Source organism: Corythoichthys intestinalis, chromosome 14 (assembly GCF_030265065.1).
Source record: "Corythoichthys intestinalis isolate RoL2023-P3 chromosome 14, ASM3026506v1, whole genome shotgun sequence".
NCBI lineage: Eukaryota > Metazoa > Chordata > Actinopteri > Syngnathiformes > Syngnathidae > Corythoichthys > Corythoichthys intestinalis.
Window position 1 is genome coordinate 22,345,468 of NC_080408.1, and position 27,110 is coordinate 22,372,577.

At 41.2% G+C, this 27,110-nt stretch overlaps 2 protein-coding genes across 5 annotated transcripts in view; one reads left to right on the forward strand and one right to left on the reverse strand.

The window, feature by feature from the left end:
- Positions 1-731: 731 nt before the first annotated feature.
- Positions 732-26,310, forward strand: ttc19 (tetratricopeptide repeat domain 19). 3 transcript variants are annotated; one of them, XM_057856967.1, is made up of 11 exons: positions 732-871; positions 18,050-18,174; positions 18,873-18,940; positions 18,998-19,108; positions 19,163-19,201; positions 19,268-19,324; positions 19,384-19,445; positions 19,506-19,600; positions 19,666-19,829; positions 22,789-22,951; positions 23,016-26,310. In XM_057856967.1, exons 1-11 carry the CDS (start codon positions 774-776, stop codon positions 23,177-23,179), a joined length of 1,146 nt encoding a protein of 381 aa, XP_057712950.1. In that variant the 5' UTR covers positions 732-773; the 3' UTR covers positions 23,180-26,310. The 3 variants fall into 3 exon arrangements, with proteins under 3 accessions (XP_057712950.1, XP_057712951.1, XP_057712952.1); XM_057856968.1 differs by having other exon boundaries at positions 22,789-22,947; XM_057856969.1 differs by lacking the exon at positions 732-871 and adding an exon at positions 5,809-6,945.
- Positions 24,944-27,110, reverse strand: part of dhx9 (DEAH (Asp-Glu-Ala-His) box helicase 9) — a 37,691-nt gene continuing 35,524 nt past the window's right edge. Inside the window, exon 24 of one of the 2 annotated variants that reach the window (XM_057856966.1) lies at positions 24,944-26,289. In XM_057856966.1, the coding sequence (XP_057712949.1) occupies positions 25,995-26,289 (295 nt within the window). In that variant the 3' untranslated portion in view covers positions 24,944-25,994. The remainder of the gene's footprint in view (positions 26,290-27,110) is intronic. The other variant, XM_057856965.1, reaches the window with a different exon arrangement.

Here is a 27,110-nt window from a genome sequence, read left to right on the forward strand (position 1 = left end):
ACATTCTGGAAGAAAACCTGTTGGTATCTGCACAAGACCTGAGACTGGGACGGAGATTTATCTTCCAACAGGACAATGATCCAAAACATAAAGCCAAATCTACAATGGAATGGTTCAAAAATAAACGTATCCAGGTGTTAGAATGGCCAAGTCAAAGTCCAGACCTGAATCCAATCGAGAATCTGTGGAAAGAGCTGAAGACTGCTGTTCACAAACACTCTCCATCCAACCTCACTGAGCTCGAGCTGTTTTGCAAGGAAGAATGGGCAAGAATGTCAGTCTCTCGATGTGCAAAACTGATAGAAACATACCCCAAGCGACTTGCAGCTGTAATTGGAGCAAAAGGTGGCGCTACAAAGTATTAACGCAAGGGGGCCGAATAATATTGCACGCCCCACTTTTCAGTTTTTTATTTGTTAAAAAAGTTTAAATTATCCAATAAATTTTGTTCCACCTCACGATTGTGTCCCACTTGTTGTTGATTCTTGACAAAAAATTAAAATTTTATATCTTTATGTTTGAAGCCTGAAATGTGGCGAAAGGTTGCAAGGTTCAAGGGGGCCGAATAATTTTGCAAGGCACTGTATGTAGTGATGAAATTCCATATTGAGTTGGGATTTTTCAAATAGAATTTAATCATCTAATTTTAAACGATGCATTTAAGGAAGTAAGGTCCAAAGCGTTAAAGCCTCCTAAAGCTTCATTATTTTTTTAAAAAGCAAAATATTCCAGTCCAAAAAAGGGGGGTGACGCACTTCCGCTACGAATTCAAGATGGCGGCGGCGTACGCAGGGTACCTGTCAAAATGTTGTCATGTTTTCCGGAGGTCAACTCTGCCGAAGTGCAACATTTTGCCGTCCATTTTCGCAAGGTGAGGCAAAAATGTCGTGGTGCGGCTGCTGCTGCTGCTGCTGCATTAGTAAAGAACATGTATATAAAGCTAGATATCCTATGCGAGCTGTGAGGCAGAGGACATACGTCACTTGTTGGCAATAGGGAATGGGACGTACTACGTCACTGTTTGGCTAGGCCGCCATGCTGGCAATTAGTGACGAGATTTGTCGTTCACTTGAGCAAACGAATCCATTCCGGTTCGTTCAGTAAAAAGATTCGTTCAAACAAATCGTTCAACGAATCGTTCGCCCCCCTCATCTCCCTCCCCGCCCAAACGAATCGTTCGGTTACTGAACGGGAAGTGACATTGCCGAACGAATCACCAAAGACCGCTTCGCAGTATAACTGAACGGGAAGTGACATTGCTTGGTCCCTCCCTCTCTTCCACATTGACCACTCGTCGTAGTTTCAGAAATGAGTGACAGGCGGTATCATTCTGCTTTCACAGACAGCCTCGTCTCCCTCCTGCTGCTGCAAAAGCGAGGGAGAACTTCCGCGTCGTCTGTCCTAGTTCTATGGGCTCAAAGTCATGGCTCGTGCTTGCATTTCGATTTAGGACACGGTTAAACATTTTCCTTTTGTGAGGGGAGTAGGGGGCGGGGGCGCACGGACTTTCTTTAGCAGGTTCTTGATCACACATACAATCACATATACAGCATGTTTGCTGTCACGAAAATAAAAATACATCGAAAGTTTAATTTCTGAATATGGAACGACCAACACATCATATTTACATCTCGCTCTGTTGTATTTTTGTTTTTTAGTATTAAGATGATCGTGTTGAATTTTTGCACTGGTATTAATAAATAAAATAATCCGGTCAGCTCCCCTGTCGTCCCCGCATCTCAGATCGTCAAATGCTGACGAGAAATAATTGTTTGCTCTTTACGATGTCGCCTTTCTACTCTCATTAGTCTGTTAAGAAAAATGTAGACATATTGCGACATCTCCCGTGTCCGCGTGCTTTGTTTTTGGGCGCTTGAGTAGCACATGATGGACGGATTGACATAATTTGTCAAACCAACCAACACCTGACACGAAGAAAAAAAAAAAAAACACTCGGAAAAAAATTACATGTACATACAGTTTCACTGCAAATCAGTATTATGGTGATCATATTGTTTTTTTGCACTGGTATTAATAAATAAAATAATCCGGTCAGCTCCCCTGTCGTCCCCGCATCTCAGATCGTCAAATGCTGACGAGAAATAATTGTTAGCTCTTTACGATGTCGCCTTTCTACTCTCATTAGTCTGTTAAGAAAAATGTAGACATATTGCGACATCTCCCGTGTCTGCGTGCGTTGTTTTGGGCGCTTGAGTAGCACATGATGGACGGATTGACATAATTTGTCAAACCAACCAACACCCGACACGCTGACACGAAAAAAAAAAATAAAACACTCGGGGAAAAATTGACATGTATATACAGTTTCATTGCAAATCAGTATTATGGTGATCATACTAAATATTTTTTTCTGTGCACATATGAGGTAAATATCGCTGCCATGAAGCCTCCATATAGTGACAGTTCTCTGCCCGCTTCACTGCCGTCACGCGACCGCAGCTCAGCTTTTGCTTGCCTCGTAGCTACCCGTGTTTTAAATTACTGTAAATTTGATAGTATGTCGTCATAGGCAGTCACGAGTTTGTTGAGAAAAGTACTACTCTAAACAATGCTCGCTAGATTTGTGTGGTGTTTTTGTCTGTTTGAGCAGCATTTGATAGGCTCCACGTTAACAAATATGTGACAAAGTCATTTCCTTTCATTTTCTGATTCATTCACCGCATAGTCATTACTGGAAAATCAAGTTAGCAGCAAGCTAGGTCAGGAACCGGAGGACCGAGTCACTGAACGGGAAGTGACAAAACTCAGTCTTGCCCCCCTGCCTGCACGCTGGCTGCTTATTGGCCACACGTGGACGTGAGTGACAAACGCCCTGATTCTGTTTCCGGTCCCTCCCCTGCCCGCGATGAGGCTGGCGTCTGATTGGTCGTGTGCGATGTCAGAAGACGCTGCCGCTTGCTCAACGCCCTCACACGCAGCGAACAAGCACCACCTTCATAGAACGAATCAGTGCAGATGATGATTAGTTCGGTCTCGTTCACCAAAACAATTCGTTCAAAAAGAACGAATCGTTCGCGACCGATACAACACTACTGGCAATATGCTTCCGGCAGGCTCAACGGGGATTGTAATGTGTGGTAGTGCTAACCTAATTCCTTCGGTGTATTAGAAAGAAAATATGGGTGTGCATTGTTGTGTTACCGGGTGCAACAGTGTCTCCTGCGACAAAAAAAAAAAGGGCGAGGAAAACTGGACTCACTTCTCACCGTTTTTCTGCATGGAGGACCAAATATCAGATCACGAAGGCACGACGGATGGCTGGGTTGCAGCGGTTCGTCGGAAAAGCATTTCTTTTGATCATATTTCTGCTGGAATGAGAGCGTGTTCCCGTCATCTCTACTCTTGTAAGTTGAACGATTTATCCGTTTTGGTTTCAATACGTTTTTTTATTTTATTTTTTTACCGTTGTGTAAATCTGCCTCGGTAGCAATGCTAACCTACTCCTCCTTCTCACCTACCTGTTGTGTTACTAGGTAAACCTGCTGACAAGACATCCCGATTGGTCACCATCTCTCTTCTTGGATTATTTGACAAAGAAAATTTGTTCAATTGAGTGGTTCCATTTGTCTTGTGTCGGAATCAAACAAGCCCCTGCAGCAGACGTCGTCTGGGTCTGCCTTTCTTGCTGATAAACTGCGGGCTTTTAACTTGTGAAAATGCAAGAACTTTAATGCACATATTTATTCTGCCTGGCTATTTAACTAAGGCCAGTGAAGTGTTGTTTTTTTTAACCACTTTGACAAAGACACGTTTCATTGTAATGTTGAATTGATAAATTCTATTATTATTTATAATTATTCTTGTTTGCACTAATGTAGACTTTAGACTGTCAATTCAAATAGTGTTGGAAAAGTTGCAATACCTAAAATAGAAATGCAAGAACTGTAATGTACATATTTATACACCTTTATCTACCTGAGGCCACTGAATGTTTTTTTAACTGCTTTGAAAAATACAGGTTTTGTTGTGATCTTGTATTTATATAGTATATAGCTTTTTATAATGTATTATGTATTATAATATTTGCTACCCCCTGTCAGAGTGTGGGCCATTTTGCACTAAAAGGATTTTAAACTGTCAGTTCAAATATTGTGTTGGAGAACTTGCAATACCTAAAATGGAAATGCAAGAACTTTAATGTACATATTTATACACCTTTATCTACCTGAGGCCACTGAATGTTTTTTTAACTGCTTTGAAAAATACAGGTTTTGTTGTGATCTTGTATTTATATAGTATATAGCTTTTTATAATGTATTATGTATTATAATATTTGCTACCCCCTGTCAGAGTGTGGGCCATTTTGCACTAAAAGGATTTTAAACTGTCAGTTCAAATATTGTGTTGGAGAACTTGCAATACCTAAAATGGAAATGCAAGAACTTTAAACCACATATTTATTCTGTCTGGCAATTTACCCAAGGCCAGTAAATAGTTTTTAAACTGCTTTGACAAAGACACATTTATGTTAAACTTGTATATATTATAATTATATAATATTTGCTGACCCTATCAGAGGGTGGGCCTTGTTTGCACTAATTTAAAGATTTTAAACTGTCAGCTCAAATATTGTATTGGAGAAGTTGCATTACTTGAAATAAATCTATTGCAACTTATCAGTCCCAGTTCTTGTCTACAACACTGTCCACACATTGTCAATGCATATTCCAAATAGAATAACAAAATTAAGTCACCTGACTTTGTAATTATTACACCTGTTTATTATGAAGACCTGAAGTAAACAACAAGCAGTTACAGTTTGTCAGGAAGTTGTTCAAGTCATGTTTTGGTATTCATATTTTATTGACTTTTCACAACAACACTTGGGATCGTGTTTGTAAGAGCAGAGCAAACTGAAGTTTCAGCGTGCACTCTTCGCCTTTCCAACCTCTCATAACGCTCCGATGTGGTGCGCTTGACCTCAGAATAACCCAAGAAGAGATATGGTGACCAATCGGGATGTGTTGTCAGCATTTCATATGCAGGTTTTCCTAGTAACACAACAGGTAGGTGAGGAGGAGGAGTAGGTTAGCATTGCTACCGAGGCAGATTTACACAACGGTAAAAAAAAAAATAAAAAAACGTATTGAAACCAAAACGGATAAATCGTTCTACTTACAAGAGTAGAGATGACGGGAACACGCTCTCATTCCAGCAGAAATATGATCAAAAGAAATGCTTTTCCGACGAACCGCTGCAACCCAGCCATCCGTCGTGCCTTCGTGATCTGATATTTGGCCCTCCATGCAGAAAAACGGTGAGAAGTGAGTCCAGTTTTCCTCGCCCTTTTTGTTTTTGTCGCAGGAGACACTGTTGCACCCGGTGACACAACAATGCACACCCATATTTTCTTTCTAATACACCGAAGGAATTAGGTTAGCACTACCACACGTTACAATCCCCATTGAGCCTGCCGGAAGCATATTGCCAACATGGCGGCCTAGCCAAACGTAGTACGTCCCATTCCCTATTATAAGCAGGGGTGAAAGTGGACCGGAACGAGCCGGATCTCCGCACCGGCATGAGTTTTCAACCCGGAACGCCGTTCCGACTGTACTTTGATCCCGAAAATATGACGGCATCAGTCAAAATCCTATGTGTGATGGTTTGTTTAAAGCAGTACTTCTCAAATAGGGGGGCGCAGAGCGATGCCAGGGGTGGCGCGTGTGACCTGGGGGAACATGCTTTTTTTTTTTTTTTTTTTCCCGTACTAGAATAAAGTGTACTTGCACATCCACTCAGTGGGTGGCAGTGGCGCTCTCATTTTCAAAGTGCGCGCAGTATTTTTGAAGTAAGCTAGAGCACACGGAAGAGATTCCTGAAGAGCTGGAGAGCTGTGCGCCGTTTTCGAAAGCCGTTTTCCGGCCGGACTCACGCAGCGACCCACTGTCTTCTCCGGTTCTCACGTGTCCGCCCGAGAGGTGCCATTTTCGGCTTGGGATCGTCACGACGACCGCCCTCACCCACGGTTCTCCCTCGGCCGCCGAGAATGCGCTTTTTTTCGGGCCGTTTGCCTTTTGGCTTTGACATTTAATACAGTAGTAGACGAGGAAAGACCACTGTTGACTGTGTCTAAAAATGATTGTAGCGGACAGCCGGAAGCCAAATAAATTAAGACGCCACTTAAAGACATTAGACCCCAATCTCATTGATAAGCCGCTTGGTTGTTTTTCAGCGAAAATGTGCCGAATATTGCCAACAATCGTCCCGCTTTGTCAGTGTTATATCTGTAAACCAGTGAGCACTGTTAGCATGCTCAGTATGCTAGCATGCTCAAATAACCCCACATCATTGCAAACTGGAGGTGATACTGGGAGCTGCGAAAATAAAACTGTCCCTCTGTCCAAAGACACTTTTTTTTCCCTCTTCTATTCAGTTTTGTTTTTTCGATCACATTTTGTGGCATATTGTCCTCATGAGTTAATATTTCTAATCAATTTGAATTTGTTATTAGTTCCTGATTTTATTTTTCAGTATCAAATGGTCAAAAATGTACCTTGAGTGTTTGGATGTGACTTTTTTTTTTTTTTTTTTTCAGGCAAATTGATGCGCGTTAAGTCTTTTCTGTTACAAACAAAACAATGTTAATAAAGTTATACTTTATAAGTTGATAGCTGTTATTTTCTCTAATAGAAAAAAATATACAATGTGAGGCAGAGGCGTACTTTTAATAGTAATATTATAGACAAATGATACTATTTACAGAGTTTGGGGGGCGCGAAACATTTACGTCTTCCTTGGGGGGTCGTAACAGAAAATAATTGAGAAGCACTGGTTTAAAGTATTGTATTTTGTCAAATGATGCCCTCTGGTGGCGGAGTTGGGTGTGTCTGAACTCTAGGCTTTTATGACTGAGAAGCAGATGTTTCTGACATGGCTATGAGACAGCTTAGCTACTTACTCTGGTTCGGCCCACTTGAAGCTGTAAGTTGTTTCAGTTGGTGTTGGCATTTTTAGCTAAGTTTGGAGAAACTGTTTGCTTGGTTACGTTTAGCGATTTGCTATGAGAGAAGTGTGAATACGTTAGCAATCGTAGCATCTAAGCTAGCGGACTTTATTATGCAGACTGGGCTGAATTGATTTACTAAATGTACATATTGATCGTACTGAAGGAACGTATGATCACCAATTGTTTTGTGTAAAATGTTTATTGTTAATATGTGTGTCATTTTGAACATGAGTGCGTGTATGTGTTGCAGCTTTATGATTAGTCAAAAGTGAAGAAGTAAAAGCTTCAAATAAAAAAAAAATCCACTATTGCCTCGTTTTGCTGTCTGTCAACCTAAACAAATTCACGTTTAGTGAGCACAGAACACTATGTTTAAAAAAAAAAAAAAAAAAAAAAAAAAAAAACGCTTGGTGAATTGATGCAATAAAAAAGAGCAATGCAACAGAAAATTGATCAGCTCTTTACGAGAAAGGAAAGAGTTGAAGAGGCTTGTTTATTTGATCTACTGGCCATCATTTATTTAGACTCATCAAGTTTCATTGTAAATTCTCACTGAACGTAAAAGTATGGATGAACATGTTTGGAACTATGTACTTAGTAGTGTTGTATCGGTCGCGAACGATTCGTTCTTTTTGAACGAATTGTTTGGGTGAACGAGACCGAACTAATCACCATCTGCACTGATTCATTCTATGAAGTTAGGGCTTGTTCGCTGCGTGGGAGGGCGTTGAGCAAGCGGCAGCGTCTTCTGACATCGCACACGACCAATCAGATGCCAGCCTCATCGCGGGCAGGGGAGGGAGCGGAAACAGAATCAGGGCGTCTGTCACTCACTTCCACGTGTAGCCAATCAGCAGCCAGCGTGCAGGCAGGGGACAAGACTGAGTTTTGTCACTTCCCGTTCAGTGACTCGGTCCTCCGGTTCCTGACCTAGCTTGCTGCTAACTTGACTTTCCAGTAATGCGTTGAACGAGTCAAAAAATAGAAGGAAATTACTTTGTCACATATTAGTTAATGTGGAGCCTATCAAATGCTGCTCAAACAGACAAAACACCACACAAATCTAGCAAGCATGGTTTAGTGTACTTTTCTCAACAGACTCGGGACTACCTATGACTGATGACATACTATCAAATTTACAGTAGTTTAAAACACGGTAGCTAAAGAAAAAAAAAAGAACAAAAAAAAACGGGTAGCTGCGACGCAAGCAAAAGAGCTGCGGTCGCGTGACGGCAGTGAAGGGGGCAGAGAACTAACTATATGGAGGCTTCATGGCAGCGATATTTACCTCATATGTGCACAGAAAAAAAGAATATTTAGTATGATCACCATAATACTGATTTGCAATGAAACTGTATATACATGTCAATTTTTTCCGACTGTTTTATTTATTTTTTTTCGTGTCAGAGCGTGTCGGGTGTTGGTTGGTTTGACAAATTATGTCCATCCGTCCACCATGTGCTACTCAAGCGCCAAAAAACAACGCACGCGGACACGGGAGATGTCGGAATATGTCTACATTTTTCTTAACAGACTAATGAGAGTAGAAAGGCAACATCGTAAAGAGCAAACAATTATTTCTCGTCAGCATTTGACGATCTGAGATGAGGGGACGACAGGGGAGCTGACCAGATTATTTTAATTGTTAATAACAGTGCAAAAATTCAATACGATCATCTTAATACTGATTTGCAATTAAAATGTCAAATATCAAAATGTAGTATTGTTTTTATTTCAGAGCAACACATTTGACAACTAGCTATTTACACTTTAGTTTTAACAATAGTGACCTAAAATAAAAGTGATGAGCATGAAAACTAAAATACAACGGAGCGAGAGGTAAATATGATCTGTTGGTCGTTCCATATTTAGAAATTAAACTTTCGATTTATTTTTATTTTCGTGACAGCAAGCATGCCGCGTTGGCTGGTAGCAGCAGCATTGTATATGTGATCAAGATCATGCTAAAGAAAGTCCGTGCGCCCCTGACCCCAAACCCCCACTCCCCCCTACAAAAGGAAAATGTTTAACTGTGTCCTAAATCAAAATGCAAGCACGAGCCATGACTTTGATCCCATTGAACTAGGACAGACGACGGGGAAGTTCTCCCTCGCTTTTGCAGCAGCGGGAGGGAGACGAGGCTGTCTGTGAAAGCAGAATGATATCGCCTGTCACTCATTTCTGAAACTACGACGAGTGGTCAATGAGGAGCCTGTGTGCAAGAGAGGGAGGGACCAAGCAATGTCACTTCCCGTTCAGTTATACTGCGAAGCGGTCTTTGGTGATTCGTTCGGCAACGTCACTTCCCGTTCACTAACCGAACGATTCATTTGGGCAGGGAGGGAGGTGAGGGGGGCGAACGATTCGATGAACGATTTGTTTGAACGAATCTTTTTACTGAACGAACTGGAATGGATTCGTTTACTCAAGTGAACGACAGATCCCGTCACTAGTACTTAGTAAAAACAGGTGAAATAACTAAAAACATGTATAATATTCTTGTATCTTCAAAGTAGCTTCCTTTTGCTCCGATTACTTTTTGTACACTCTTGCTATTGTCTTGATGAGCTTCAAGAGGGAGTCACCTAGAATAGTATTTGACTTCACAGGTATGCCTTTTCAGGGTTGGTTCGTGGAATTTATTGCTTTATCAGTGGGGTAATGACCTTCCTTTGTGATGCATTGAATGAGGTGTGTCTTTTGGCCTGTACTGCATGTTAGTTATATGCTTATTAAAAAAAGAAGAAAGAAAAGTAAACATTTACATTAGCTTCAATTTGAATGTACATTCAATGTTCTTAACTAGTTAAAATTGAGGATTTGCATTTCGGAAATGTGTTGGGGGGGAATTAGAGGTTGTGGTTACTTCTGTTTTTGTTGACTTATTTTGCAAATCATTGAAAAAATATTACGGTATTTTGAATGAAAATGATTTTTTGTTCGTATATGGTATAGGAATAACTGTGCCAAAAGCAGTTTTATCTGCCTTTCAGTGGTTTGAGGAGGTTTAACCCCCTCAAAAAAAAACAACAACAACAAAATGTGGCTCCGTGGCGACCTTCTTGACAGGGAGGTCCGGCAAGAAATTCGAACCACTTTCACCCCTGATTATAAGGACAGGATAATATGAGTAACAAAATGAAGTCACTAGCATCGAATGATTATGTTTCAGTGTCCTTGACGGTGATAGACGTCCAATCCATTCGCTGCCAGCCCCTCCCAGTTACAATGGATCGGACGTCTATCATTGTCAATGACAACCAAAGTTTGCGAACTAACAAGAATGCAGTTGGAACAGCAGGAAGGTTGATTTGTTTAGTGTGTTTTACGTTGTAATTAGCGGTGGGAAAAAATAACGAAATTGTTATTGAGGTAGATTTGTGTATTTATTATTCAATAAAAAGAATTAGCTTCAATCAAAATATATATTTTCAGTTTTAAAAAAAAGTCACTTCAATAGAAAAAAGTGAATGCAAAAATTTGAAACTCATAAAAATGCATTTGAAATCTATTTTCCTTTATTTATTTATTTTTTTTAATTTATTGAAATAATGTTTTGCGTTTGGGACACATTGCTAGGACATTTGTGTCTTTATAATTCAATCAAAAAATAAGTTGCTTCAAACAAAAAAATATAGTTTAAAAGGAAAAATCTCTTCAAAAAAAAAATTCAATCATAGTAAAAAAGTTTTTGAATGCGAAAAATATTTGACTTAATTTTTCATTGAAAATATTTTCTTTGATCAAAGCAATCCTTTTTGTGTTTGGGCCATATTATGGGTAGGACATTTGTGTCAATCATTCAATCCCCCCCAAAATGCTTTAATCAAAGAAAAAATTCACTTGCAAAAATAAAAAAAAATTTTGAACATTTTTGAATTTTGTTTTTTGATTGAAGTATGAACTTTTTTTTCAAGTGGAAAAAGTTTTGAAGGCACTTTTTTTTTTTTTTTTTTGATGGAATCATTTTGAGACAACTGTTGCACTCCACTATTGGTCAGACATGTTTGGGCAACCGCCAGGCGGTCGAGCACGTCACAGGTACTCCCCGGGTTACGAACAAGTTCCTACGCTGGTGACGTAACCGGAATTTCCGCGGAAATCGGAATTAACCTATAAAAATGCAAAATAACTATCCAAAAAGTCCAAAAGTATTGTATTTTGTGTAATGGTGGCGGATACACTGCCCTCTGGTGGCAGTGTTGGGTCTAGCTGGACTGTTGTTCAATAATGCTTCCATATAGGAGCACTTAGACCTTAAAAGGATAGCTGCGCTTTGGTTTGGCCACGTAAGGACGTAAGTTGCTTCAGGTAATATAGGTTTGTGTATGCATTTTTAGGGCTGCAGCTATCCATTATTTTAGTAGTCCATTAATCGAACTAGTTCGAATAATCGAGTAATCGGATAAGGACATAAATAATTTAAAATACATGAGCTGAGCCTCAAACGGTAAAAAATAAATCAGGATGTAAGTACAACAAAAGAACAATTGGCTAACTTACATAGCAAAAGTTTGCAAGCTTAAATGCTATAAAATGCTAACCTTTTTTTTTTTTTTTTTTTTTTTTTTTTACAGTGCTTTTAACAAATGGTTGCAACACGTATTCCCACAAAAAACTGCTAAATATACCTATAAAGTAAATCAAAAATGCATTAAAAAAGATTAGCTCAAACAAAAACTTAGCTTATGTTAGCCTTAACAGGGAGTAGGGAGTTATGTGATATTCACTGTTGCCACTAGTGGGCAGTGTATACACCCAAATCAATACAACTAAATGCACTTTCAAAACAATACATTACAACGCCACTTTATTAAATACTCGAAGCAGCAAAATTTCATTCCAATCTTTTCTCATCGAATTACTCGAGTTAATAGATTAATCGTTGCAGCACTAATGTATTTGTACTTAAGTTTAGAGCTACAGTTTGACATATATTTTATATATTTTGTGAGTGATTTGCTATGAGAATTGTTAATACGTTAGCATTTGTAGCATTTAAGATAACTGATTTTTTTTTTTTTTTAGGTAAATTAGGCTCATTTAATCTACTAAATTTACATATCGGTCAGACTAGATGGACGTTAGAACACCAATCATTTTGTGTTGAGTGTTTAATTGTCAAAATGCGTGTCGTTTTGAACAGACGTGTACATATTTGTGTTACAGCTTTACAAATTGTCAGAAGTGAAAGAAATAAAACGCTTCAAAAAGCACAATTGCTTTGTTTGCAATCATTGTCATTTTACACAAAAATGGGCCAGACAAAAGTATCGGCACCCTTTGAAAAATCATGTGATGCTTCTCTAATTTGTGTAATTAACAGTAACTGTTACTTACCTGTGGCGCATAACAAGTGGTGGCAATGACTAAATCACACGTGCAGCCAGTTAAAATGGATTAAAGTTGATTCAACCTCTGTCCTGTATCCTTGTGTGTACCACATCGGCCATGGAGAAAAGAAAGAAGACCTAAGAACTGTCTGAGGACTTGAGGAGCAAAATTGTGAGGAAGCATGGGCAATCTCAAGGCTACAAGTCCATCACCAAAGACATGAATGTTCATGTGTCTACTGTACGGAGTGTTATCAATAAGTGTAAAGGCCATGGCACTGTGGCTAACCCCCCTAAATGTGGACGGAAAAGAAAAATTGACGAGAGATTTCAACGAAAGATTGTGCGAATGGTGGATAAAGAACCCCGTCTAACATCCAAAGAAGTTCAAGCTGTCCCGCAGTCCAAGGGTACAACTGTGGCAACCCGTCCTACCCGTCGGTGTCTGAATGAAAAGGAACTCTTATGGTAGGACACCCAGGAAAACCCCACTTCTGACTCGGAGACATAAAAAAGCCAGGCTGGAGTTTGCCAAAACTTACCTGAGAAAGACAAAAACCTTTTGGAAGAATGTTCTCTGGTTAGATGAGACAAAAGTCGATATTTTGGGAAAAGGCATCAACATACAGTTTACAGGAAAAAAACACTAGGCCTTAGAAGAAAAGAACACGGTCCCCACAGTCAAACATGGTGGAGGTTCCCTGATGTTTTGGGGTTGCTTTGCTGCCTCTGGCACTGGACTGCTTGGCCGTGTGCATGCCATTATGAAGTCTGAAGACTACCAACAATTTTTGCATGCATAATGTAGGGCCCAGTGTATGAAAGCTGGGTCTCCCTCAGAGGTCAAGGGTCTTCCAGCAGGACAATGACCCAAAACAGACTAGAAAATGCTTTGAGAGAAAGCACTGGAGACTTCTAAAGTGGCCAGCAATGAGTCCAGACCTGAATCCCATAGAACACCTGTGGATCGATATGAAAATGGCAGTTTGGAGAAGGCACCCTTTAAATCTCAGAGACCTGGAGCAGTTGGCGACAGAAGAATGGTCTGGAATTCCAGCAGAGCATTGTAAGAAACTCACTGATGTATACTGGAAGCGGTTGTTCGCAGTTATTTGGTCTAAAGGTTGTGCTATCAAGTATTAGCCTGAAGGTGTCAATACTTTTGTCCTGCCCATTTTTGGAGTTTTGTGTCAAATGATAATGATTTAATTTTTTTTTTCATTCTCTTTTGTGTTTTTTCATTGCAAGCAAAATAGATGAAGATATTACTACCAAATCATTCGTAATGGCGTACTGCAAGCAACACGTCACTTCCGCTCATTAATATTCATGACATTAGCTACTGTTGCTAATGCTTCGTGTACGAAGGAGATGTTTACAGAGCTAAACCAACCAATTCTCTCCCAAAATGATGTGCCTGGTGCCAAATTGACAGGCAAAGATGTGGAAGAACATAAAAATGTTCAGTTAAAGAGATGGCTTGAGTGTCGAAGGCTGAAAAAGACGAAAAAAAACGAGCCGACCTAAGCATAGCTTTAGCTTTTTTTATCGACGTGACTGACAATGACATTCTCCTGTTTCAACAAGCTGTCCTTTACCATCAGCCCTGTCTTTCTTATATATCCTCTGGTTGTCCTACGTCTCTTACCGTTCTTGGGGGTAATTTAGTTAGCTTTGTGTAGCGATCGCAAATGCTACTCAGTGACAGCCAACGAACACTTAATTTTTTCATTGATAACACATCTTAATCCTATAATTTATTTACACTTCCCCCTTACTAAAGTTGTTTATATATATATATATATATATATATATATATATATATATATATATACACAGTGCCTTGCAAAAGTATTCGGCCCCCTTGAACCTTGCAACCTTTCGCCACATTTCAGGCTTCAAACAAAGATTTAAAATTTTAATTTTTTGTCAAGAATCAACAACAAGTGGGACAATCGTGAAGTGGAACAACATTTATTGGATAATTTAAACTTTTTTAACAGATAAAAAACTGAAAAGTGGGGCGTGCAATATTATTCGGCCCCCTTGCGTTAATACTTTGTAGCGCCACCTTTTGCTCCAATTACAGCTGCAAGTCGCTTGGGGTATGTTTCTATCAGTTTTGCACAACGAGAGACTGACATTCTTGCCCATTCTTCCTTGCAAAAAAGCTCGAGCTCAGTGAGGTTGGATGGAGAGTGTTTGTGAACAGCAGTCTTCAGCTCTTTCCACAGATTCTCGATTGGATTCAGGTCTGGACTTGGCCATTCTAACACCTGGATACGTTTATTTTTTAACCATTCCATTGTAGATTTGGCTTTGTTTTGGATCATTGTTCTGTTGGAAAATAAATCTCCGTCCCAGTCTCAGGTCTTGTGCAGATACCAACAGGTTTTCTTCCAGAATGTTCCTGTATTTGGCTGCATCCATCTTCCCGTCAATTTTAACCATCTTCCCTGTCCCTGCTGAAGAAAAGCAGGCCCAAACCATGATGCTGCCACCACCATGTTTGACAGTGGGGATGGTGTGTTCAGGGTGATGAGCTGTGTTGCTTTTACGCCAAACATATCGTTTTGCATTGTGTCCAAAAAGTTCCATTTTGGTTTCATCTGACCAGAGCACCTTCTTCCACATGTTTGGTGTGTCTCCTCCCAGGTGGCTTGTGGCAAACTTTAAACGAGACTTTTTATGGATATCTTTGAGAAATGGCTTTCTTCTTGCCACTCTTCCATAAAGGCCAGATTTGTGCAGTGTACGACTGATTGTTGTCCTATGGACAGACTCTCCCACCTCAGCTGTAGATCTCTGCAGTTCATCCAGAGTGATCATGGGCCTCTTGGCTGCATCTCTGATCAGTTTTCTCCTTGTTTGAGAAGAAAGTTTGGAAGGACGGCCGGGTCTCGGTAGATTTGCAGTGGTCTGATGCTCCTTCCATTTCAATATGATGACTTGCACAGTGCTTCTTGAGATGTTTAAAGCTTGGGAAATCTTTTTGTATCCAAATCCGGCTTTAAACTTCTCCACAACAGTACCTCGGACCTGCCTGTGGCCTATACTACGAACCGAGTTCAACCTCCCCAGAAGTAATCCAGTTCACCATCGGGTAACCGGAGTTGACAAAACCTGGTTGTCTAGTTTGTGGTCAATCGGTACTACGACGCTGATTATGAGGTTGATTAGTCGAACCTGTGTCAACCCAGTCAGAGTTACTGCGCGTTCACATAAAAGGGTGCGGTGACCAGAGTCAAACACTACTTGTGACGATGGCACGGGCACCTTACTTCACGGAGGAGGAATGCGCGATGATCATGCGGAATTATGAGGAATTAAAATCCACCCTCACCGCGAAATCCAACACCGCTTCGGCGAGTAGAGCGCAACGGGTCTGTTGACAGCGAATTTACAGATCGTGTGATTTGTGAATGCGTCAATATGCCAGTTTACTTATGTCCATGAAAAGAAATAAAGCCTGCTGTCAGGACAATAAAATAAGATTTGGTACATTAACAGTAAGAAATAATTGTCACGCATCACCACACGAAACAGGATGATTGTATGTTTAGTCCCCTTGACTGTACGAATACGTGTGTTCTTTTTTTTAGTTTGGGCCTAAAAAATCCAGCCCGACCCGAGTCCGATCAATAAACTTGATTTGCAGGCCCGAGCCCGACAACCCCTCCCCCCCCAAAAAAATTATGTTATATTTGTGAGGACTCAGGAGAAGAAGGAAATGCGGGGATGCCAAGCGTTGTTGCGTAAATAAAAGCCCGTCTTTTGTAACAATTTTTCACAGTTAAACAAGACTAAGATGGATATTCAATAAACATTTATATCTTTTATATTTGTGCGTCTGTCCTATCAGTGGATTTGACATTTAATTTAATCTCCTCCACTTGGCAGAAAAAAACGCAAGTTTTCTCAATGTTTAAATAGTCTACATATTTCTATGATTATTATAAATGCATCAATTTGAAGCGTTTCCATACCCCACTCCGAATCGCACGGCATACAGTGTTCTTACGCAGATATTCAGCATCACCAATGGAAAACATATATTGTCCCTGGCAAAAGAGCGCACGGACAGGCACACACAATCTGCGCGGTTGTGAGGGCCTGACTCGGCGGGTTACATTAGTGACGTCTGCCTAGATCAGTTGGCACAGGTAAAGAATTCCCTCAGCTGAAAATCTATATCTTTCATGGAGAACATCTTCCGGGTACGCCAGCGGATTCTGGCGGTCCCGAAATACCCGTGCCCTCCGGAGAGAGCCCCTCACAATCCGCGCGCCAATGTCGTATGGGTCGTCCAAGTACGCTGTCATTGTCAGGAGGACACGTCCGCGGAGGAGTGCTGTTTAATAGAGCGTGGTTAATTGGAATCCTGATGTTAAGCAAGATCTAACTCTGACACGACCAGGTTTGGCGTGTGGCGTGTGTTGCCATGGCAACACTTCTCGGTTCCAACATATCCACCTTTCGTAGTCTCGCATAGCCGCGAACTTACGTCGCACGTGATAAAGTTACTCTCGAAGTTACCCTGCTAAGCCAGAAAACCGGCTTCGTAGTATAGGCCACTGGTGTGTTCCTTGGTTTTCATAATGCTCTCTGCACTTTAAACAGAACCCTGAGACTATCACAGAGCAGGTGCATTTATACGGAGACTTGATTACACACAGGTGGATTCTATTTATCATCATCGGTCATTTAGGACAACATTGGATCATTCAGAGATCCTCACTGAACTTCTGGAGTGAGTTTGCTGCACTGAAAGTAAAGGGGCCGAATAATATTGCACGCCCCACTTTTCAGATTTTTATTTGTTAAAAAAGTTTAAATTATCCAATCAATGTTGTTCCACTTCACGATTGTGTCCCACTTGTTGTTGATTGTTGACAAAAAAAATAATTTCATATCTTTACATTTGAAGCCTGAAATGTGGCGAAAGGTTGCAAGATTCAAGGGGGCCGAATACTTTTGCAAGGCACTGTATATATATAACAGAAACGGTAACAGTGGCAGTCAGATACCATTATAATTCTTTTCAGGTCATTCATTGTCAGACAGAAGCAGTACGGCACGTTACGCAAAAAAAATAAATTAAAAATATAAAAATGGCTTACCTTTTTGTCCTCTGAAAGACCATGCCAACCCAACATAATGTTTACTGCATATGAAACGTGAATGGATTCGCCGAGCTGGTGTTAAAGTCCGCGCAAGTTGATTCGGTCTTCACATTTTTTCCTCCCGAGTTTTTGGTTTCCGAAAACGTATGAAGAAAACATCCTTCATGTGTCGTAATGTCTAGAGTCGTTTCTACAAGTTCCAAAAAAGCAATGCGTGATCGGCATGTTCGTTTATGAAAAATTACCGGAGAAAAGTAGCACTAATTACGTTGGGTCTATGCGAGGGCGGGTCTATAATGTCCCACTTCGGCTTTACTTCTGCTTTACGATGCGACGTCACGGTCTAAAAATAGCCTGCGTGCGGTACACCATTGCAATTATTTTCTGGGAGAAATTGAGCATTATCTGACAGAAGTGCAGGAGTGCCAATACTTTTGGCCAGCAGTGTACCATTTATATGAAAAAGTCAACGACAAGAGACAAAATGGCGGACGAAACATCGTCGTGAAGTCGAAATCACGTAAATCGAGTATGTCGTAACCCGGGGATTACCTGTACTAACGCACTGATCACCTGTCAGTCAAGGGAACTAGCCCAGCTCATCATTCTAATGGTGTGTTCAGGGTCACGAGAGGTCAAAGGAACGCTGCAGTGACATCACACTCGCAGCTGGGGACGACCATTGAGGGGGCGTGTTCACTGACACGGAAAAGCGGAGGATCTGCACGGTTGGCGACGCTGATGGCAGGCAAGCAAGTCGTAGCAGAGTTTGCGTTTTTTTTTTAGGGCTGTCAAACGATTAAATTTTTTAATCGAGTTAATCACAGCTTAAAAATTAATTAATTGTAATTAATGGCAAGTCAAACCATCTATAAAATATGCCATATTTTTCTGTAAATTATTGTTGGAATGGAAAGACACAAGACGGATATATACATTCAACATATTTGTTTATTATAACAATAAATCAACAAGATGGCATTAACATATTAACATTCTGTTTAAGCGATCCATGGATAGAAAGACTTGTAGTTCTTAAAAGATAAATGTTAGTACAAGTTATAGAAATTTTATATTAAAACCCCTTTTAATGTTTTTGTTTTAATAAAATTTGTAAAATTTTCAATCAAAAAATAAACTAGTAGGTCGCCTTTGTTGATGACAATAATTACACAATTCTCATGGTGCTTAAACCCATAAAATCAGTCGCACCCAAGCACCAGCAGAGGGCGACAAAACACAAAAAAACAAGTAACAAGCGGACATCACACTGTGCTGTCATTCTAATCTGTTTGAGCGGGGCATGTGCGTTAATTGCGTCAAATATTTTAACATGATTAATTAAAAAGATTAATTACCGCCCGTTAACGCAATAATTTTGACAGCCCTACTTTTTTTTGCATTTCTCTTCGTTTTTGTCATGTGTTCTTGTGTGCGTGGCTTCAGCACTGTCGCTGTTCGGCTCATCTGAGAGCAAAGAGGAGGAGCTTATTTTGCTTCTAAAGAAGGCCAAGGTACGGCGCCGCCTCACTCGTTCGTGGCGTCAGCTGACCTTCACCTGTCGCCCGTAGCTCAGCATAGCCAAGGGCGAGCTGGAAGCGGCTTCCTCCTTCCTGCACGCCGCCGCCGTCATCGCGCAGCAAGAACGCCACCGAGCCGCCATCATCTACACGTACAGCCAGGTGGGAAAACGCAACGGTTGTAATGAACCTGACGTAACGCCTTTGTCTCCTCAGATGGCCAACCTGGCGTACGTTCAAGGTCAACTATTGGAGGTGAGTACCGTCGGATGGTGGCGTCTCATCCCGTCGCGGCGGTGACGAGGCCGCTTTTCACAACAGGCAGAGAAACTCTTCAAAGCGGCCATGAGCTACATGCTAGCTGACGGGATGCCGCAGGTGAGCGACGTTTACGCGCGTTGTGCGAAGTCCAGACTCAAGTCGCTTCCTTTCGGCAGGACGACAACGCCTTCGTGGAGATGTCGCTCAAACTCGCCGCCATGTACGCTCAGCAGAACAAGTAAGGAACTAATGACACTTACGACCGTGTCGCTTGGCTCGCCGGTTGACCGCGTGCCAGGCCGGAGCTCGCCGAGCACGGCTTTAGGTTCTGTTTGGAGACGCTGGAGGCCAAAGTGCAGAAGCTTCAGGAGACGCCGGCGCATCAGCTGACAGGTGGACGACCAATACCGCGTTTGCTTGTTTTTGGTTCTTTTGACATTTTTTTGCAACGTTCTCAGAGGAGGAGGAGATTCTGAGGAAGGACACACGTCTTCTGCTGGGTTTGTGTCTGGATTCGCGCGCTCGCTACCTGGCGTCCACGCGGCGACTGAGTGGGGCCGCTGACGACTACAGTAAAGCTTTGGAAATCAGCGCACAGGAGCAGGGGCCGCACCACCATCAGGTACATGGAGATGGAGTGACATGTTGACGTGCTCGCCACCTTCCACTGAAACGTGAGCATTCACAGCCAGCCAGTCCTCCTAGTTTAATTGAATTGGACATATATTGTTGTCAATGACAGGCAATGAGTTCAATACCCAGGGTCAATATGGAGTTTTTTTTTTTTCCAAGCTTGCCTGAAATAAGTTATGTTCACTGTTTTGAATATTGATCTTTGGTAATTTTGATCTAGCACCATCTAGTGGCCATTGTGTCAAAACGGATTCAAGTATAAAGATTTTATATAAAGTATATCGGCTTATAAAATTGGCTTCAGTTATCAATAATTGATTGAATTTTTATTTATTGTTTTAGATAACGGCATCGGCCTTCGAAAATCAAATATCAGTCAACCTCTATTACAGTAATTTTCGGACTATAAGATGCTACTTTTTTCCCTTCATTTTGAATTCTGTGGTCTATAGTCCAGTGGGGCATATTTGTTGATTTATTTGGGTTAATAGGTAACACTTTATTTGACAGCAGCATCATAACACTGCCATAAGACCCATCATAATTATGACACGACACTATCATGTGCATGAATGAATGCTTATGACAGATGTCATTAAGTGTCATCCGGCAATTTATGTCGCAAACTCCATTTATGGCTAGCTCAGATCCAGATTACATCTATCCAAAGGTGAGAATTTGCTGGATGACACAAAATGACATCTTCGTAAGCATTCCTGAATGCTAATGTCAGTGTCATAATTATGATGGTCTTATGGCAGTCTTATGGCGCCGCTGTCAGATAAAATGTTACTAAATACTATAACTAGCAATTAATGAAAAAACTGGAACAGTAATTGAAGAATTAGCATAGAACATGAATTTTGATTGTTATTTTCATCTGTCGCGCTGCAATGCATGCTAGGAGGCAGGTTCGGCGACAACAGTGTTGACAGAAGTTGCCCGTCTCCCCCAAGCAGTGATGGCCAAATGAAAATGAAGCTTCTTGAAGTAATGAAACTTTGTAGCCAATTGGGTCAAAACTTGATGGTGGTTTATTTGGTTTTATGAAAGTCTTATGATGCCACTGTCAAAGTGTTATCGGTTATTATCTTTTGGTGTAAATATCCCATAATACAGTGTGGACAGCTGTGGCTTATCTATGAACAAAAGCCGTTTTCGTGTCAAATTTAGTGGGTGGCGGCTTATAGTCAGGTGCGCCTTATAGTCTGAAAAGTACGGTAAGTACTATGAAATTAAACAGTGCTACCTCTACATACGTTCCAGGACCTTGTTGTCAGTAAAAATAGTCGTATGTTGAGCAGGATTTCCCCACACGAATACATTATAATTCCATTACTTCATTCCACAGCCCAAAAACATACACTAAATCCTTAATATATACTGCTGGTATTATTGCAAATAGCAATTACACAGGGCACAACCAATAACTTATAGACAAAAATTGGAATAATAATAATAATGATAATACCTGTAATAATTAGGGTTGTTCCGATTGGTTTTTTGCTTCCCATGATATTTCTAATCGTAGGGAGAGGGATTGTAAGGCTTTAGCCAATTAAAAAAAGGCTCCAAAGGCTGCCAAATTTCACTCTACTCATTTTATGCTGCCTTTTATCTCTTTATATAGGTAAAATGGCGCCATTACAGATTGAGCGCGACAATGCGTGAGTGGGTCGTGCAACGCATGCATTAAATGCATTAAAATAATTTTTACGTGATACATTTAAAAAAAAAACTTATTACCGCCGTTATTGGGATAAAATTCATAACCCTACCTTAAGCCTACACTAAAGACTCTGGATGAGTGTAAGTCTCGGCTAAAAACACACCTTTTTAGACTCGCCTTTTACAAAGATTAGGATAGCCTGGTTTTATTAGCTTAAGGGCTTTTTTAGTGTTTCTTTTCGATTTTATCGGTTTTATTGTTTTACTTGCTGGAATTTTATTGCGATGCGCTCTTTGTTTTATTTTATTTTGTAAAATGTCATTGTATAATATTTTCCTGCCTTTTATTTATCTTGAGCCATGTTTTGTTGTAAAGCACTTTGGGGGCCTTTCGGGTTTTGTAAAGGGCTATATAAATAAATTTGATTGATTGATTTGATTGATATTATGTCTGTAACATTAAATACAATTAGAAAACGATTTTATTAAAAAAAAGGCATGGCCGATATTTTTTTGCCGAGTCCGATACTTTGAAAATGACGTGATCGGACCCGATCGATCGGGACATCTCTAGTAATAATGTAACAAATCAGGTGCTAATGTGGCGGATGTGTTTTGGGTGGTGTACCTAAACGCACCACGTGGCTGACGTGACAGAGTAAGATGGGTGCCCTAGAGATTTTCTTTTCTCTTATAATGTTTTGTTGCTGGCGTTGGCTGCGCCAGACAGGCGTGTTGTATTGCACAAGTTCTGAAATAAATGATTAAAAAACTGATGACGCTGGTGATTTCATTGGCGATGTTACAATAAAAATTGTCACCTCAACTTATAAAGACTGGCGAAGGGAGGTCGGCGGAGGACCGTCGAGATCGTAGACATTCTACACAGAGCTCATATTTTTCTATCGTTTCCATCTTCATTTCAATGGTAAGCGCTTTTCCACCACCTGCACCAACATTGTTGGAACCCAGGTTGATTTCGCTCGCAAGAAAAAACGCAGCGCTGTCTTAAATCGTCGGATGTAGAAAAAGATCGTGTGTCGATGCGATTGTATGTCAAGATAGCATTGGACTGTTGTTCAGAATGCAGTTAAAAATTTTAACTGTGCATTAATTGTCATCTATTGACGCCAATGTCCAATCCACTTGAACTGGGCGTACTGGCAGCAATCGTTCACAGCCAGTTTGAATGGATTGGGCGTCTTGTCGCCGTCAGTGGCAGCCAGTGAGTTAAATGGGTATGAAAACACTTATACCAAAGGTGTGTGTATTACTTGCAGACTCTGGTCCTGATGAGCGACCTGTCCACCATTTTAGACATGCAGGGACGCCACGACGACGCCTTGGCACTGATCCGACAGGCAGTGGACGCGGGAAGGGCATCGGGACACCAGGACCTCCATATCCTCCTGGCCAACATGGCCGCCATCCTGCTGCACGCAGGTGAGCCCGAAGCTCGTTGGCAGGTGGACGAGTGTGGTAAACAACATTTTGCCGGCGTGTCCAGGCTGCCGCGACGACGGCATGCGCCTTTTCCACGAGGCCTTGTCACTGGCACAGGCCGCCAAAGACGAGGAGGCAGTGAGGCACATCCTGCAAGGGCTGGAGCGGACCACCGAAAACACAGAGACGAGGCCTGAGCAAGAGGGGGCGGAGCCACGAGTCACTTAGGAAGCTTTCAGACTAGCATTGTTTGGTACATTTTAAACGGGCCAGAGTTCTTTTTCGCAGATAGTACGCTTCGTTTTGCAAATGTGAACGCGCATAGGAACTCTGGTCCGTTCAAAAATCATGGGTCTGCTTTAAGCACGCCCTGCTTCGCTTGTGAATACATTGCATTACTGTGACGCTTCACGCAGGGCATCCTTGGAAGCGGAAGTACAGTAATCATGGCCAAATGTTGTTGTGCTGCGCTAAGCAGTTGTATTTAATACACACTCTTGTTCTAATGTGGCGGCTGTTTTGTATCCTGTTCCTGAACGGACTGTGTGCGCATGACAGTGGTCAAGACACGCGGAGCCTCTCGGGACGGCTGTTTCGTGAATCTCGCTCTCCAGGAAGTGGCGACATTTTCAGGGTCCCCCCAGGATTGATAAATCTAAATTCAAGACTTTTAAGACCTTTTTTAATGCCATTTCAACTGAAAATTAATACTTTTCTCGCACCCATTATTTAGATCATATTGAATCATATTAAATAAAGCACTGAACATCAAATTTAACCTCAATTACTAAGTGTGTTTGACAAAAGAATGCACATATATTGAAGATACAATTAAAACACATTTAAAGTAACATTATAAAGTCAAAATTTTTTTACGCACACAATAATCATGGACAAAAAGAGGAGGACAGGACCAGCCATCTTCTGTAACAGGCTAGCCGCGAGTGCACCTGCCAAGACCCCAGTGAACATGGCTAACTCTCGAGTTAAAACGGCGAAATTCACATTCATTCGAAAGGCAAACCGAAATGTTTAAGCGGGTCCACTGCCTTCGCATGACCCATAAACTGCAACCTAAAGTATTTGGATGTAACTTGAGCTCCTATCACATACTCCAAAACAACGGGAATATCGCGGGACTTAACCGTGCAGCAGTTGTGTGTGAAAACAATTACCCGTGTCGACTGACATGAGAAGCAGTGTGCGTGAAAGCAAGCGTTAAATTCCCAGGTCACAGCAGATGGCTGATGACTTAAATATAGCGGCGGCCGATGTAACTTCCTCCCTCTTCGCAGTAAGAGGAAAAGCGGTAAACAAACATCGCAAGCTGGAATGAGCTAAATTAAACTGAAAACATGATCAAAATTAAAATGTCAATTATTACGTCAGGCCGGGCCAGGGTTCTTTCTCGCTAACTTTTTTAAATAACTGTATATAAACGATGTATGAATGATAAACTAAGGAATACTTGTTGTAAAATAAATAATTTGGATAAAAAAAAAAGGGACTGTATGGTCATTGCAGAGCCAGAGCGTGCCTATACGCCCTTTGTAATCTTCCCCTCTGCGAGTCCGCAAAACCGCATGTTTATTTATATTTAACAAACTTTTCCAGCGTTATTTCGTTGTGTGAATACATTTATAATGATCATAAAAATATGTAGTCTATTTAAACATTAAGAAATTGAGCGGGTTTTTTTTCTGCCAACTGAGAATTCGTTACAAAAGACAGGCTTTTATGCAGACATCGTCACAAATGTTATCACACAAAACGCGGGTCGGGCTTTAATACCCGCGGACCAGTTCGGGTCGGGCTGGACTTTTTAGGCCCGATTTTACCTCTACTTTAAAGTCTTAATGAGCTTAAATTGGCTGCAGTTACGAAGTCGGGAATGCTCCCTCCGGAAAAAAAAACACGACTTGAGCAACATTATGTTTAACTTTTCCAGCGTTATTTCATTGTGTTAATGCATTTATAATGGTCATAAAAACGTAGACTATTTAAACATTAAGAAAATGTGCGGGTTTTTTCTGCCAACTGAAAATTTGTTACAAAAGACAGTTAAGACATCGGGAACGCTCCCTCTGGAACAAAACGCAATATGACAAACATTGTGACAGCCGATGCCGACCAAAAATGACGTAATATCCGAAACAGATCACCAATGGACTCATTTGAAGTATATGAATGGTGGTCTGTTTTGGTGTTCAGAATCCACAATACTTCTACTTCTGCCTGCAGGGTTTTCGTTCCACCGACAAACAGACGCATTCCCGATGCAGAGGTGGATGGATTCTCCGTTTTGCCGGTTGTGGTGGTTTGGCACGCACGAGTTGCATTTCCATTTGTAGTGCAGTGCATCGTAAAAATTCTATGCGTCATCTTCGTTATGCATCGTAAAAATTCTATGCGTCATCTTCGTTATGGATTTTAAAAAAAAAACAAAACTTTGTCACGGATATAATTTAGGTTGCACTGAGATGTTCTTGAAAATTAAGACCACGGTGAAAAAAAATCCAGACTTACAACAGCTAATACTTTTAATACCTTTAATAATGGAAAACTAAATTCAATGCTTTTTTTAATACTTTTAATAACCCGCGGGTACCCTGATTTTGACAGTCCAAAAAGTGAGCGCGATTGCACACCTGTGTGACTTGGGGTACCTCACGGTTCCGTTTCATTAATTTTCCCCTATGCATTTTTTATATACTCCAGTTCACTCGGCATAATGTCAGGAGGGAGCGATGACTTAATTTATGCTACATTACGTGCAGCGTCACGTTCCCTCCCAGGACGGAGTTATTTCCCCCTTGTATTTGTCCAATCAATGAGTGCGCCTTTTGTCCATGTGATGCTACTCGGAAAGTTCGGTTGGTGCGAGGTAGCTCTCCAACCGGACTCTGGTCCTCTTGGTCTAATATGAAACCGCCCATGTCCAAAGGTGAAAATGAGGAAAATAAAAGAGGCTAACGTAAAAACCCAAGAGTGTGGTTTATTTATTGAAGGAAAAAAATAGACGAGACAACAGCAATGTTGAATACTAATAGCCCCCTTGACCGCCACCTCTGTAGCCCCCACCTCCTCTGTAGGCCCCTCTGAAGCCCCCTCTGCCTCCATAACCTCCCCCGCCATAACCTCCTCCACCGTAGCCGCCGCCTCCTCTGTAACCGCCGCCGCCACCTCCTCTGTAACCGCCCCCGCCACCCCCTCTGTATCCGCCCCAACTTCCATACCCTCCTCTCCCTCGGTACCCTCCGCCTCCTCCCTGGTAGCCCCTCCCTCCTCCTCCTCCGTCAAAACGTCCCATCTTGGGGGGTCTAGGGCCGTCGCCCATCCTGCAAAGACAAAAAGAGGGCCTTTAGAGCTTTATTTGTTCCAGAAAATGCACCTAAGTCCCACTTCTGTAGAAGTCTCATTTAGAGCTCATTTTATTAAATCAGACACCAAGAATAATAAAACGGAGAACAACAACCTGAAAGTGCACATGACACCAAAAAGCATGTTTATTTCATATTTCACGCGGTATTTTATGTTCCTGAATGAAATGGACTGCTTGGATGTGTGTGGAAACAATAGTTTTATTTGTTCAATTTTTTTTAAATCCCGCGCCATGAAAATTAATAACTTCCTGTTTTGAGCAGGGATGCGAATGTGATGTCATCTGGGTCAGCATCTAGCAATACATCAAAAGACATGTTGACCTACAGCAAACCTGCCTTCTCATAAGCCATCAAATAGAGGAAGAAAAATGAAAGGAAGGTAAATAGAGCAGACTGTAAACCGCCTTCTTTAGTTTTACTATTAACGGTCTGCTTTTCGCTGGGCAGCGCATTTTGTCGAGTGACGTCTGATTGCAGCAACTCATGAAGTCGGGGTACTTTTTTTCCCCCCTGACTTCGCGACTAGGGCCTCCCAGTGATATTTTTTTCTGGTCGGAAGTTGGAAAACTGCAGAAAAATGCAGTATCAGTCTGGATTAGGTATGATAATATCATGGTTTCACGGTATTGAAATTACAGCTCTAAAATGTGTTACTTTTCGATATTTTTTTTTTTAAAAAGGAACAACTTTTTCAGTAAACAGGATTTTTATTTTTCAAAAAATTTTAGCAAACTGGAACATAAGTATAATGTGAAGTTTAAAATAAATACAATATT

Bases quoted from the DNA above. Each gene is read 5' to 3' on its own strand.
- ttc19 (XM_057856967.1), top strand. From the start codon at position 774: ATGGCGGCGGCGTACGCAGGGTACCTGTCAAAATGTTGTCATGTTTTC. The intron at 872-18,049 runs GTGAGGCAAAAA...TGGTGTGTTCAG, and splicing joins TTGCCGTCCATTTTCGCAAG to GGTCACGAGAGGTCAAAGGA. The intron at 18,941-18,997 runs GTACGGCGCCGC...TGTCGCCCGTAG, and splicing joins TGCTTCTAAAGAAGGCCAAG to CTCAGCATAGCCAAGGGCGA.